Source organism: Pelodiscus sinensis, chromosome 9, assembly GCF_052426305.1.
Source record: "Pelodiscus sinensis isolate ZL-2025 chromosome 9, ASM5242630v1, whole genome shotgun sequence".
In the NCBI taxonomy this organism is placed as follows: Eukaryota; Metazoa; Chordata; order Testudines; family Trionychidae; genus Pelodiscus; species Pelodiscus sinensis.
Genome location: NC_143060.1, coordinates 59,676,793 through 59,690,800, shown reverse-complemented (window position 1 = coordinate 59,690,800; position 14,008 = coordinate 59,676,793). Strand labels below are relative to the sequence as shown.

Here is a 14,008-nt window from a genome sequence, read left to right as displayed (position 1 = left end):
ATGGAGGCGGGGCCAGCACCAAGTGACCGTCCAGCTCCCTGCAGAACATGATTGATTTGGGGCCAAAGGTCTCCCATTTCAAATGGCAGCATTAGGCCAGGCTGCCTCCTTGATGCAAGTAGCTATAAAATGCACCATGTTCTCCTGACTCTAGAAGGCAGAGGCGACTCGGGAGGTGCACCGCCCCTCTGTGCCCCCCAAAATTGCTAAACGGGTGCATCCTCATGCCCCTTCCCTGTTCCTCCTGCTGGCTCTCCCTGCGCCCTCTCCCTATGTTAGAGGACACCATCCAGCCGTCAGAAAGGGGAGCCCGTAAGGTTGGAGCAGCAATGAAACACTACAGGCTAACAGCATCCTTGTTTATTACCTAATTGAAACGCTTTGCTGATAAAGGGGTGGGATGCTTTTTGTCTGTTTGTTTTGGGTTTTTTTTCTGTTAGCCACAGAAACCCAGCTCCAAACTCTTTCACAAAGGTGCAATTGGCAACACGGCAACTTCAATCCACCGGGTTTTTTTTTCTTTTAAAACATGTTTTTATTCATTTCAGTAAAGCGACACTGTATTATTAAACTGGTGAGTTCAAGAACCCTCCCCCCCATCCCCGTCCCCCCCAACATTGAAAACCCCCTTCCTTGCCAACCGTCGTTGCAGGGATTAGAGATGGGAGGTGCGACTGTACGCACCAGCCCAAGGATCATTTCCAAACCGATCCCGGCAGTTTGACAGCCCACTCCGAAGTTAGATTACACCCCACCCACACCCCGTGAGTTTTACTGAGCAGCTAAATGAAGGCATAGATAACACTAGTAAGAGAGAGTATATTCATCATCCATACCACAATGCTATGTTTCTAAGGCATGCCATCCTAAACTGGGTGTGATCGAAAACTGGCCTGCTTCCCATTTCACACCCTTCAATCACCTGAAGGACGTGGGACACAAGACAGTCTCTCTGAGGTTACTCCCTTGTTGTGTCTTGGTGGCTCATGCTAAACGTAAGATCAGCCATACTGGGTCAATCCAAAGGTCCATCTAGCCCAGTATCACATCTTCCAGTAGTGGCCAGGGAGAGAATGAACAGAACACGGACTCATCAAGTGATCCATACCCAGCTTCTAGCAAACAGAGGCTAGGGACATCATCCCTGCCCATCCTGGCTAATAGCCACTGATGGACCCAACCTCCATGAATTTCTCTAGCTCTCTTTTGAACCCTGTTATAGTCTTGGCCTTCACAACCTCCCCTGGCGAGGAGTTCCGCAGGTTGGCTGTGCGTTGAGACATCAGTTGCTTGATCTCCGCCGGCGTGGAGCTGAGGAGTGCTGTGGGTTCTGGCAAATCGCTGCTGCTGTTCTCGGAAAGAACTTGCATGTGAGACAGAGCTCATGAAGCGCTTGGCCCACGCTGGGTAGCAAGAGCTGTGTGTCCAGAAGAGCTTCGCTCCTGGCCTTGTGCAGCTAGAGGACTTTCCCTCTCCCACCCCGCCCAATGTCCGTGGCCTGCTGTGTTTGAGCAGGGGTCTCCGGGAAGGCTGTTCGTTCCACGTTCCCATGTGCTATTGTGGGTGCTAGCAAACAGATGTTTCTGAAGAACAGGTGACTGGACATGTTTCCCGCCTGCTCCCATCAGCCTTTGTGGCTTCCGAGAGATGGCTTGGTGCCCATGTTTCCCCAAACCTGGGCATATACGTTACTGCCTACAGCAGCCAGAAGAGCAGAGAAATGAGCCAGGCAAAGCCAGTCCAACCACCCTCCACTTTCCATTTGTCAGAAGTGCAGCAGTAACCATTCCTGACCTCACTTGCCAGCTGGGGGGTAAATCTGGGAAGGGGAAGCTTGCTGGTGCTGCCGCTGACAATCCCATTGCCTTTCCAATTGGACCAGAATGGGCTACCAGTCTGCGCATGGACCCTGGAATCCCTGCTCTGACACTGACTGTTTTCCAGAGCTTGGCTGAGTCACTTAACCTCCAGACTTCTGACTTCCCCTCTGTGAAATGGGCATGGCAACACGTACTTCTGAGGCCTAATCAGTGGCTGCAAAGCGCGATGAAATGCAGAGCGTTTACAAATGCTCCGAAGGCTCTCCCTGCTGAAGGACAGGCAGCAGTGCTTTGCCACGAGAGAGATGCTGTCCGGGACTCCGGCTTCATAGTGAGTTCACGGCAAGCAAGGGGGCTGCCTGCAGCAGCGGTTCCCCAACTCCAGTGCCGCATCTTCCCTTTGGGGCATCTGCGGGAGCAGCTTGTGCTTCAGTACAACCCTTGAAGGGCTTTTGCTTTCAGAGCCTCCCCTGAAATGCTCCCTCTCCCTGGAAGTTGGGGTGGGGGAGGGGACGGGACTGCATCCCTCAGAAAGGCACAAGGAGCATGGTGGGATTCTAGGGTGGGATTCTAGTGCCCGTGCCTGGCTGGGACTGTGGGGAAACCAGAGCAGAATCGCTGCAGCCCCTGTTCCCAGGGATGCCAGGGGGCTGAAACAGGCCAGGTCAGCACACGCATAGCAAGGGAGCAAGGGCAGTGCCTGAGCGCCCACGGCAAGCCGCGAAACGCCACATAAAGAAGCTCACTGGGAAGGGGGGATGGAACCTAAAGCTGATTTTTGCCTTCCTCTCGAATGGTGCCTTAACCCAGAGCTTGCACTGCCGCAGGGCTGGGAGCCCCCTGCAAGCCAGTGGTGCCCTGTCCTGCCACCTGCTTGTCACAGCCAGCATGAGGCCTTTGAACCTCTCACCATCCCTGGTCTTTCCATCGCAGTCTCGACATTTCGTGGCCTGTCTCGGTCCCCCGGCACCTGTTCCCCTTGCCGGCACTTGGCCGGGTGGTGCTACAGCCACCGTGCTGGACAGCAAAGCACAAGAGCAGGTTGTCCCGAAGGAGGCATGCGGGAGAGGCAGGAAGGTACAAGGCTCACAGCTGTCCCAGGGTGACCAGCCTGCTTTTCACATGGTCTGGGAGGGAGGCAGGAATGAAGACCGTGCTAGGCCGTTAGCAAGATGAAAGGTGCCAGCAAGTGTAGCCCAGGGATGGGGTGGAAAGGGAGCGGCTTGTGCCTATTGATATGCTCTGCCCACCCCCAGCAGTGCTGCTCCTGGGTCAGGTAGGATGGCAGCCCCCTCCCCACTCATGAATTCTCCCCTTGGACAAATTATTGATTGCAACCCCGGCTGAGACCAAGTCCCAGGTTGGCAGCAGGCGATTTGCCAGCTGCTCAGAAAGCCGCATGTCGACTGCTGGTAACTATCAGAGTGTCTCCCCCTCCCCACACCCGCACCCCCCCAGACAATTGCTCTCATGTTGTGGAAGGGGCCTGGATGCTCCACAAACCTAAGAGTTGGGTGGGGGAGACCCACGACCAGTGGCCTTCAGCTGCTGTTGGCTTTTGAGAGGGCTGGTTCCCCTGACCTAGTCATGCCCTCTCCAGGCTGAGTGCCAGGGACCTTCCGTGTGTGACTCAAATGCAGCACGGCCACGTACGGGCCAGCCTGGCGTGACCAGGGACGTGCCAAGTGAAGCGTGAAGGCGAATGACTAATTATCTACAGCAGGAGCAGGCTGAGGCGACCCCTGCCCCGGGAGCGTTAGGGCTGGAAACACCCTGTCAGAGTTTTCACAATGCTTGTTCTACGTCCAAGCTAAACTGTCCCAGATCAGAGCTGTCTGGGTCTTGAGCCAGCCAGGCGAGGCTCTTCCACTGCCAAGCACGGACCTAGCGCAGCATGTCACGAGGCCAAGGGGCTCACACTAACACTATTAAGAAAAAGATCCACCGTGTTTTATTTAGCTGAGATGGGAAAAGAACAAGCCCCTGTTCCCGGAGCATGCTGGGAAGGTGGACGCCAGGGCCACTTCCCTAGGGCATGCTGGGAAGGTGGACACTAGAGCCACCTCCCTAAAGCATGCTGGGTACATCTCTATTTACTGTACCCCCTGCCCCCCCCCCATGTGAAGGGGAAGGGTTCTCCAAAGCAGATTGCTGAGCTGGGCACCATGGGGGTAGGCCGCAGCTCTCTGGAGGTTCCTGCACTATGGAGCTCTCGAGTCAGTGAGTGAGACAGGCGGACGTGCCGGAGGCCGAGAGAGAGAGAGAGAGAGAGAGACACAGAGAGAGCAGGAGTGTGATGGAGAGCGGGAGGGAAGTGGAGCGGTGGGGCTGCCTCGCTGCAGCGCCTCAGACTTTAACCGGAGGCGTTGATGTACAGCTGGCTCTTGAGGATGTAGTCGATGACGGGCTGAGACAGGTAATCCACGACATGTCCGTCCCCGTGCTGCAGGGCCAGTCTGCGGGGCAAGAGAGCAGAGGGAGTCAGTTCCCTGCCCCACGTTGCCCATTTTCTGTTCCCCAGCAGGAAGCACCTGTTTGGCTAGGGTTCAGCTCCGGCTCCGTGTGAGCTCAGTGACGCAGGAGCTGGTGACTGAGTGCGTTTGAGGGTTATTGCCTCTCTCGGGCGCGTGCACGGTGCCCAGACGCTCTGGTGATGGGCCCATGCAAGTCCCCAGATAAATGGCCGGGGTGAACTGTGAGGAGTGTGGGACATTCTTGGAACCCCCCAGAAGAAGAGGGGCCCGGCAGTGCGAATTGTACCCGGCGGCGGGAGGCCCCTTGCGTCACACACCTGCTTTTGGTTGAACTGACGACAGACATTGGGTGGTTCACGTCGTCCTTCACCACCAGGATGTTGTTCTGTGGAGAACACAAGCAGAGCGAATGAACGTTCGTGGCCCCGGCCCTCTGCTCCTCACGGCACATGCCCCCAGAGTGTCCAGGCTCTCCAGCGCCCAGAGGTGACATGGGAAACCGGACACTTCCCTGGGGATAGTGATTTCCATCCCAGGCACTGACGTCTGGAACAAGGTCTATGAACCCTGGGGACTCGAGTGACATACAGGCCTCTCACAAGTCCTGTGCACAGCCTGGAATACCTCTCTGCATGCAGAGGTGGGGAATCACGGCCCAGCCAGCTCACCCTGCCTGCTGGCTGCCCTCCGAGAGCATCGTGGCACAGTAAGAAACCAGGAGGGGAAGGCAGGGCCAGGCTGAGTAGAGCCGGCCCCTGCCACAAATGCAGGAGATGCCTGTGTTGTGCAAAGTCACGTACTTTGTACTTGCGGAGTATTGAGGAATGGTTCATGATGCGCTCTGTGTCTGTGCCGTCCCTGGGCACCACCACAATCCCAAAGTCCCCGACAATCACTTCCATCTGGGAGCAATGCAGAGAGAGACGGGTCAGAGCCTTCCAGGGCCAGGAGGGGGGCCCTGACTCATGCAATAGACACGCTGAAATATTCGGAGGTGTGGTGATGGGACTGTCTGAACTGACCGGCTTTCTGCAAACTTCCTGGGCAGCCTTTGCCAGCAACATGAACAGCATTAAAGCAGCTACCTGGCAACCTCACAGGGGGGCTACGTCTATCCTGGTGGGTTCTTGCGCCAGAAATATGCAAATGAAGCTAAGCATGGGATATTGCCGAGCCTCATTTGCATACCTAACGAGCTGCCATTTTTTGTAGAAGAGGCTCTTGAGCCTGAAGGAGCTGTCTACATGGGCCCTTCTTGTGCAAGAAAACCCCTCTTGCGCAATGCCATTATTCCTGGAAAAAAATCAGCGTAGAGGCATTGCGCATGAGGGTTTTTCTTGCGCAAGAAGGGGCCGTGTAGACGCTACTTCTGGCGCAAGAGCCTCTTCCGCAAAAAATGGCGGCTCATTAGGTATGCAAATGAGGCTCGGCTATATTCCACGCTTAGCTTCATTTGCATATTTGTGGTGCAAGTGCACTCAGTGTAGCGGGGGGGAGGGGTGTGAGCGGCAGGAAGCATTAGCGGCTCTGACTCTGAATGCAGTGCCACGCAAGATGCTAGGGAGGTACTTGGGGCAGCTGGCCCCTTGCCCAGTGACTCTGCTATGTCGGTGCGGGCTAGCTTGGGCTGATCTGGAGTGGGAATAGCTCCTTGCACTGGCAGTCACCCCCTCTGCCTGAAGCATAGACAGACCTGCTAATTCCTCACGCCTGTTTTCTTACAGGGCTTTTCAGTGTGTTCCCTTTCCTATGGGCCTCAGTCTGCGGTCCCACTCCACACACTCAGCTCCCGTTGACTTCACTGGTGGAACTGCTGACCCCGGGGCTCTTCCAAAACAGCTTGTTGTTACAGTCGGTACCGACACGATGGCAGAAGGGCCAAGTCTCACTTCCCGGCTGTGCCGAACTCGCCCTGCTGTTCAGGAATTCACCTCCCATGGAGACACTGGCAGCAGCGCAAGACTTCAGCTTTGTGAAATCTAAACCAAAGCCCCAAGGTGGATCACTTCTAAGTTCTATTGCGTCCCAATCATAGTGGTTTGTTGGGTTTCAAATGAAACACTGTGGCTTGGTTCTCTGTGGATGAGCCTGCAAAATCAGAGTTTTGGTCTGAGGTCCAGTCATGGTAATGGAAGAGACGAGACAGAGAATCCAGCCGTGCTCCTTTTCAGTCCAGCAGGCTTGTCACTGAGTTTCAAGCTGGTTTCCTGGCTTTGCTTGGCACCTTCTACTACAAACCAGCCCACGCTTAATTTAAAGTTTAGTTTTGCTCCCTTTGCCCTACAATCCTGGGATTTTTCTTCCCAAGGTGACCCTCTCACCCTTCCATTTCCTTTGGGGTTTGTTCCCGTTATGACCTCACTAAAGCTCCTTTGTGGGTTCTGTACAGCACTTGAACTAAAGCTCAGGGAATGAATCTCACTATTTCCACATCAAGCATTTCACGTGTGTGTTTGTCTGTCTTAAGATTGTACCTTGCCACCCAATCAGTGATCACCATGAGAGACCCTTCCACCTAAGTTCATGACCAATTATTATTCCTAGTGGATTATATAGATCTCTGGAAGACTTGCTTTTTTGGGTGGTATTTTTGGAGAGAGAGGGGTGTGTGTGCGCAAGAGAACGGTTTTGCAACATTTCCTGAAAATGGTCAGAGTCTAGCCTGAACTCTTGAGGCACTCTGGGCCAAAGCTGGATGTCCTCACAAGAGAACATTGTCTCCAGCGCTCACTTGCTTCCTCCTAGGCTTTGTGATCTGCATTATCTCTAGGAGTGCAGCTATCACAGAGGTTCCCAGATCCAAATTCTGTCTTTGATGCTCTCAGAGGGGGTAGCCGTGTTTGTCTGTAACCAAAAAAAACCACAGAGTCTCTGAAGCGCTACAGGACCATTGCTGTTTTTTCAGTGTCTTTGATGTAGTCGGGCGTTGAGCCGTTCCTTGCTTTGAAAGCTTGGACAAAGGTCTTAGTCGGCATCAGTGAAGCAACTTGAGCACAGCCCTGATGTGCTGGCTGTGGACTCAGCCGTGGTGAAGGTGAAGCCACATTCCGTGCCAGCTGGCACCTGTCCTCACATTCCGCTCCAGTGACTCGTTCCAGCAGTCCAGCCTGGGGATGACACGCATGGATCCCTGTGGCCAGGTCCTCGCTCCACGGGTGGGGGCATAAGCTTCCTAGCAAGCGGGTGGGGGAAGAAGGCATTTTGGGAACCCGGTGCTACCTGGTTATCCAAGCTCATCAGGGAGTCGGACAGAAGGCTGACACTTTGCCTCACTCGGGCGAAGGGAGGCTGTGCATCCTCATGCAAGGCATGATACCAGCTCGGCCAGCTCTTTGAAGCATTTTCTCCTTTCCTGACTTAGTGCCCCTGAGCATGTCAGGAAATGTCGGCGCAAATAAACTGCCACCTGCTAAAACACATTAATAACCCCGCACGAAGGTTATTCTCTGAACAGGTGCTGCTTGCAGCAGGCAAAGTAAATCTGCTGTGAGCTGCTGTCTTCAGTCTCTCCTGTCTTTTTCTCACTATTAAAAGTGTTAATGTAGTAGCTTTAAACTAAGGTTTTTGTTCTCTGTCACTCAAACTAGGAGAAATCTTAGGGGGTGAATGGGACCAGTCTGTTCATAAACTGACTTTGTAATGACCAAGCCAGATTATGATGGGTGCATTCGAAAAGCACGTCAAATGGTCCCTTTCTCCACATGTAGTGTTGTAGACTCTTGTGATTTAGCCCAAGTCTTGTGGTTATTTGATGTTTTTACTCAAATCACCAGCCCCTGGACTCAGACGACCCTGAGAATCTCAGCATTCATAATTTAAAGAGTCAACATCTAGCCCTCATGGTTGCAGAGCGGAAGCCTGAAAATGTGAGCCACCTGGGAGCTAAAAATGCCAGATGCTTCCCAGCTTAACCTCCAGATCTGATATTCTTTAAATGAGATTTTTAAGCTGATCTCATCATTTGGGGGGAGCTGACTCATGATTTTGAATATTTGGGGGTGGCAACACAGCTTAAAAGTGAAAATGCACTGAAGGCAACACAATTAGAATAAATAATTTCAACAACTTAATTTGCTTTTCATAATGGAGTCTGTAATCGTTTCTCATCTCATTCAGTTTGGGCGATGGAACCAGACTCGTCCATTTCACAATCTGGTATCATGTCCTAGCATAAGGCGCTGTTTTTGCAGGGTTTATTTACATTACTTTTCCCTCTAGTATCAAGAAAAGTGGGTCTGGTATTCGCCTAAACTCCCCTTCCCACAGTCTAAATTTCGAGCCTAGGTCTTTTTAACGGCATCGGTTTATAAACGAAAATGAGTTTGGGAGATGACCTTCACAAATGTCTTTACACCCTCAGAACTGGTCCTTAGTAGCTGCAGTCCCCAGCAGCTCCCGCTGCTCGTCCCCCGCAGGGTGGGGATTAAAACGTGAGGTGAAAGAGAAAGTTCCCGGCTCCAAACTGAGATAAAAGCAGAGCGGATTCTGTGAGTCAGAAGCAGGCTGCCTCGCTGGCTGTGTGTGTGGAATGGGAGGGAGTGCAGGTGGGAATGGGGCCCGGAGACAGACAGTTCAAGGTCTCCCATGTGAGTTGACTCGGTTGCTTCCTGGGAATGTTACGCTACATGTCAGGTCACTGAGAGGCGAGAAAAATGAGCGGGGGGAGGGGAATAATGCCCTGTGTCACAGGAGCCGGCTACTCACGTCAGACTCATTCCAGAGGCCTGGGATACAGAAGGACTCCAGCAGGTCGCTGCCACAAAGCAATAAGATCCGAAGCTCTGAAGAAAGGGAGCAGAGAACGGAGAAGTTCCCAGACGTGGCGTTACTGAACCCACAACCCCTGCTGGATAGACGCTGTCCATAACACGCACAACACTGGGCCTGACATTTTGCGGCCTAGTACACTCTCTGCAATAAGAGTGATATTAGCTGCAATGCAGTTCCCTGGCCAAGCCATCTGCCTACCCTAAATACCTCTCTAATTTCCATCAGCATTTTATGTTCTCTCCAGCAGCATTGCTGTGGGTGGTTAAACAGCTGCTGAATGCCACCCCAGAGATGGCTGCATTGTAGCATGTTTGCAAGTGCTGTGTAAAGCATCTCCTGGGGGAAAGAAGTGATTCCTGTATATGAAGGTGTACGGAAGTGCTCTGGGATCTTTTAAAATCACAGGCACTCTATTAGCTATTACAAAGACCTGACAACTGGGGGTGTCCCCTTGCTCCCCAATACATTTGTCACTGTCAGGGCAGAGTAGGATATTTGCCAGAATGCCCCAATAAACTCTCACTGAAGGTCATACCTGTGTACTTCCATGTCTTCCCTTTAGCCTCCCCTGTTTGGATCAGTAAATAGCTGGTTGACCTGCACACGTCAGGGCATTTTACTCTGAAATGTTACAGGGCTATGTATTGACCCTTAGATCCCGGACGTTTAAAGGCACAGAAACCGCAAGCGTTCAGCGCTAGACCGGAGAGTTACCTCATAGATTTCTCTTTGCCACTTTTGGCCACCAGAGGGAAGCAGCAATATTGTCTAAATTGCCAGAATAGAGGAATGGCCAATTTTAATGCAGCCCATGGCCTGGGCATGCTCCCTGTCTTGTCTACCCATTGCTGAGCATAAGAACGGCCATACAGGGTCAGACCAACGGTCCATCTAGCCCAGTATCCTGTCTGTTGACAGTGACCTATACCAGATGCCCCAGAGGGAAGGATCACAACAGGTAATCCGCATGTGATTCCTCCCCTGTCACCCACCTCCAGAGAAACAGAGGCTAGGGACACCATTCCTACCCATCTTGGCTAATAACCATTGATGGACCTAACCTCCATGAATCTATCTAGCTCTTTTTGAACCCTGTTAAAGTTCTAGCCTTCACCACATCCTCTGGCAAGGAGTTCCACAGGTTGACTGTGTGCTGAGTGAAGAAAAACTTCCTTTTGTTTGTTTTAAGCCTGCTGCCTAATAAGTCAGAACTTTCTTCTACTTCTGGGCTGGGTTAACGAGTAATGGGATGCACAGGAGGCTCCAGTGATCATCGCCTGCCTACCCAGGCCATTTCTAAGCTCCTTTGCGGAGAGCCAGCGGTGAAGAGGTGGGTAGGAATAATAAACAAGGAAGTGGGTCTAGCGGGACACTCTGTGCCTGGGCTCTGTGTCCTTTAGTTCTGAAGCACGGGGAGGCGTAGAGGGACGAGAAGGGTTTTTCTCTTTGGACATGAAACCGAACGGATCAGGGTGTTAAGGGGCTATAGAAAGGAAGTGCTTGTTTCGTAAGAGTTAGACACATCTGCCAATGGCTTGGAGGCAGTTGCTCCAGGAGAGTGTCCAATGGCAGCAATGACGCAGTCCCCTGACTTGGTGTCTGCTTTGCGCTCCATCACTAGAACAAACGGCTCATCTCTGGTCCCCTGGGGTCCGCCGGGGGCGGGAAAGCTGTGCTTTGCAGGGCCCTCCCTGCCCGAGGGCCGAGAAGAGCGTGTACTCACCAATCTCCTCGTATCTCATCACGGTTCCCAAATTCGCGTTCTCATCTGGAGAAAGAGAATCATAGAATCATAGAACGCTAGGACTGGAAGGGACCTCGAAAGGTCATCAAGTCCAGTCAGCTAGATCGTCCCTGACAGAGGCCTATCTAACCTGCTCTTAAATATCTCCAGCAATGGAGAGTCCACAGGCAACTTATTCCAGTATTTAACCAAGTTTTTCCTAATGTCCAACCTAACCCGCTTTTGGTTTAGTGCCAGAGCCCAAGCTTGGAGAGAGCCCAGTACGGAAACGGCACCTTAATGCTACAGGATTCCTCTCCACCCACACCTGTCTCGCACCACCAGGCAGAGAGAACTGAGCCTCGCCTCTACAGCCTGAGGCTGGCTCCTCCGAGGGGCTGCTTTCCTGCCCTGTTGAAGGCTTTCTGGCTGAGCCCTGACGGGGTAGGTGCCAAGGGCATGTGGGTGACTCCCGAGCCTTTCACACGCAATTGGGTGTCTTTCTGAAAGGCCTGCTCATGCTCAATGAGGGAATGGCTGGGCCAGGTTCTGGGCCTGCCTGGTACAAGAGGTCAGGTCAGGCGATTGTGAAGGAATCATCTGGCCTTGTAATCGATAGAGAGAGACTCGATAGATTTCCTATGAGCGGCTGGAGTTAACATTCCCAGGGATTCTCTTGCCTCAGTGGTGTCTGTCTAAATCCTGCAAATTCAAGGACTCGCCACACCTCTTCCCCCAGTGTAGCCAGGCTCAAACAAGGCTGCGTTCCCTAGTTAAGCTAATGCGTCTCACCACTGAACGCTGCAGGGAAATCCTGCATCACTGGGATCAGAGAGGCTCCTGAAACAAATTGTGGCGTCAGCCCTGCCGATCTCAGTGACAAGCAGGGTGATGCTGCCCGGAAGAGAGGTACCTGGTCCTCAGCTGGGGTAAATGAACGTGGTATCCCTGCTATCGAGGGTCCGCATTCACTAAGGAGCTGGCCACCAGTGATGCCTTGGCACCCGGCAGGGTGGGAGGCAGGGAGGAGGAGGAAGACGGAGGAGTGTGAACGCCAGCCCCTACAGTCTCATAACGTACCCACAAAGGTGAAGCGCTCCATTGGCGGACGGACACAGCAAATCCGGCTCAGGCTTTCTCCCACCTTCCCCAAGATCTTTGCTGGAGAGAGAGAGAGCAAGGTAAAGGCAGGTTCAGAGTCTGAGCCATGAGCACATCTCGCGGCACGAGGCCTGTCTGCTATTCCCAGACAGAGTTCCTGGAACATGCAGGGTATTTGGCTCTGGGGATGTGGGGGAATCCCCAATAGCCGTTGCTACTAGCAGGGATCTTGCATCCGTCCGTTCTTGCCCCCACCTTCTGCAGTTTGTATCCACCTCACTTGGTTTGAATGACTCATTTAGAGCCTTGTCACGGTATTGGAGTTATTTCCGTAGACATTCATCATCCCAAGAAGCCTTCTTCCCTCCCTCATTAAGTCTTGGAAAGAAACCAACCGGCGGTGCTAAGAATCTGATCAGCAACTTGATGCAAATGGCACCTGGCTGGTTTGGCCACTAACGCCCCATGCTACAGAGAGGATCCTTCTGTTTCTTGACTCCAGCCCCTCTTACAACCCTTAATTCCACCCCGTTTGGATTTTTAAGGAAGTTAAGGATGCCACTGAACGGGCAACATGCATGTGGAATGGTGCGCAGCCGGCATCTGGAACGACCTTGATTGGAAATGCAAAACAGGTAACAGCGTATTTCAAATGCCCCTCAACAGCCGGCTCCGTGGTTAGTTACTGGATGGAAGCGTGACAGGCAGTACTTACAAACATAACAATAGGCATGAAACCGCACTTCTATCGTGTTTAAGAATCAGGCCTGGGGAGGCTTGGAGGGATGAGATTTTTTTCTATTCAGACATTCAACAAAATGGATCAGTGTGTGATAGGGCTATTGAAAGGAACACCCTCATTTGTAAGACACATCTGCCATTGGCTTGGAACCAGCTGGAGCTAGGAGAGTGTCCTAGGAGTGAGGGGGAAATTTTAAAATACTTTTTCATGTAGATTCTGCACCAGAGTGATAGCCCTTAGGAAGGGAGTCTGCTATTCGCAGGACAGGATGAGCGTAGACATGGGCAGTGTGAACTTCCTCCCAATTCTCTGCCTCTGTGCCTTAACTTGAACCCCAAAGGCCACTTTTAGCTGTGGAGAATAGCTCAGTCTCCATGGCCCCTTTGGTCTTTCCCCACATCATTCCCTGTGTCCATTGTGTAGACACTCGAGTGCTCTCTGCCAATGGCTTCCAGTCATCATCACATGCTCGCTTCTGTTCACCACTCTCTTGATCTGGATTTGAACTAGTGCCCAAGAAAGAAAGGCTCCAATTTGCAAACCCTGGTTGTGATGTGTAAAAAAAAAAAAAAAAAAAAAAAAAATCTCTTATTGGAACTGGGGAAGCTTTTTTGTTTCAACAGAAATGCAATTCAAATCAAGGACTAGGAAATGAGAAACCCTTGTGAACTTAGAATCATAGAAGCCCAGGATTGGAAGAGACTCAGGAGTCATTGAGTCCAACGCCCTGCCCAAAGCAGGACCAACCCCAACTAAATCATCCCAGACAGGGTTTTGTCAAGCCGGGACGTAAAAACCTCTAGGGATGGAGATTCCACCCCCTCCCTAGGGAACCCATCCCAGTGCTTCACCTCTCTCCTAGGGCAATAGATTTTCTTATTATCCAACCTGGACCTCCCCCACTGCAACTTGAGCCCATTGCTCTTCTTGGGTTCGTACTTCTTGGGTTCTAAATCTGCAGTGACCCGAATGGGGGGGCCTTAACTGCCATTCTCTATTCGGACATGCAACAAAGTGAGCCCCATGTTCTGAGCGACTGCCGTGAAGATGTCAGAAATCCACATGGCAGTGCCTCTTCATGAAAAGGTGAGGGAAGTGCATGTTTTGCACTGACCCACCACCAAGAACAAAGAGCTGGGGAAGGGAGAGAGAAGATCGTAAAAGGACCCAGTGACAGACCAGTTGTCTTTTCCAAACCAGAAGCCAAACGTTGCTGAATGTCATGGGTCTGGAATCTCAGCCCACTCAAATGATATATTTTGGAGCCACACACTGTCTTACCTGAAACTTGCATGTATTGTTTCTTGGGCTGGTCTGTTTCCCCGTCCCCATCTCTGGGAGAACGGGTGTGGGGAATTTCAGATGGGGTACATTTAGA

General features: G+C 52.2%; 1 protein-coding gene across 1 annotated transcript in view; it reads right to left on the bottom strand.

The window, feature by feature from the left end:
* Positions 1-606: 606 nt before the first annotated feature.
* Positions 607-14,008, bottom strand: part of NMNAT2 (nicotinamide nucleotide adenylyltransferase 2) — a 77,733-nt gene continuing 64,331 nt past the window's right edge. The window contains exons 6-11 of the mRNA XM_075936783.2: positions 11,868-11,948; positions 10,788-10,832; positions 8,999-9,075; positions 5,095-5,196; positions 4,612-4,679; positions 607-4,276 (exon numbers count right to left, since the gene is read on the bottom strand). Coding sequence (XP_075792898.1) covers positions 4,174-4,276; positions 4,612-4,679; positions 5,095-5,196; positions 8,999-9,075; positions 10,788-10,832; positions 11,868-11,948 — 476 coding nt within the window. The 3' untranslated portion in view covers positions 607-4,173. The remainder of the gene's footprint in view (positions 4,277-4,611; positions 4,680-5,094; positions 5,197-8,998; positions 9,076-10,787; positions 10,833-11,867; positions 11,949-14,008) is intronic.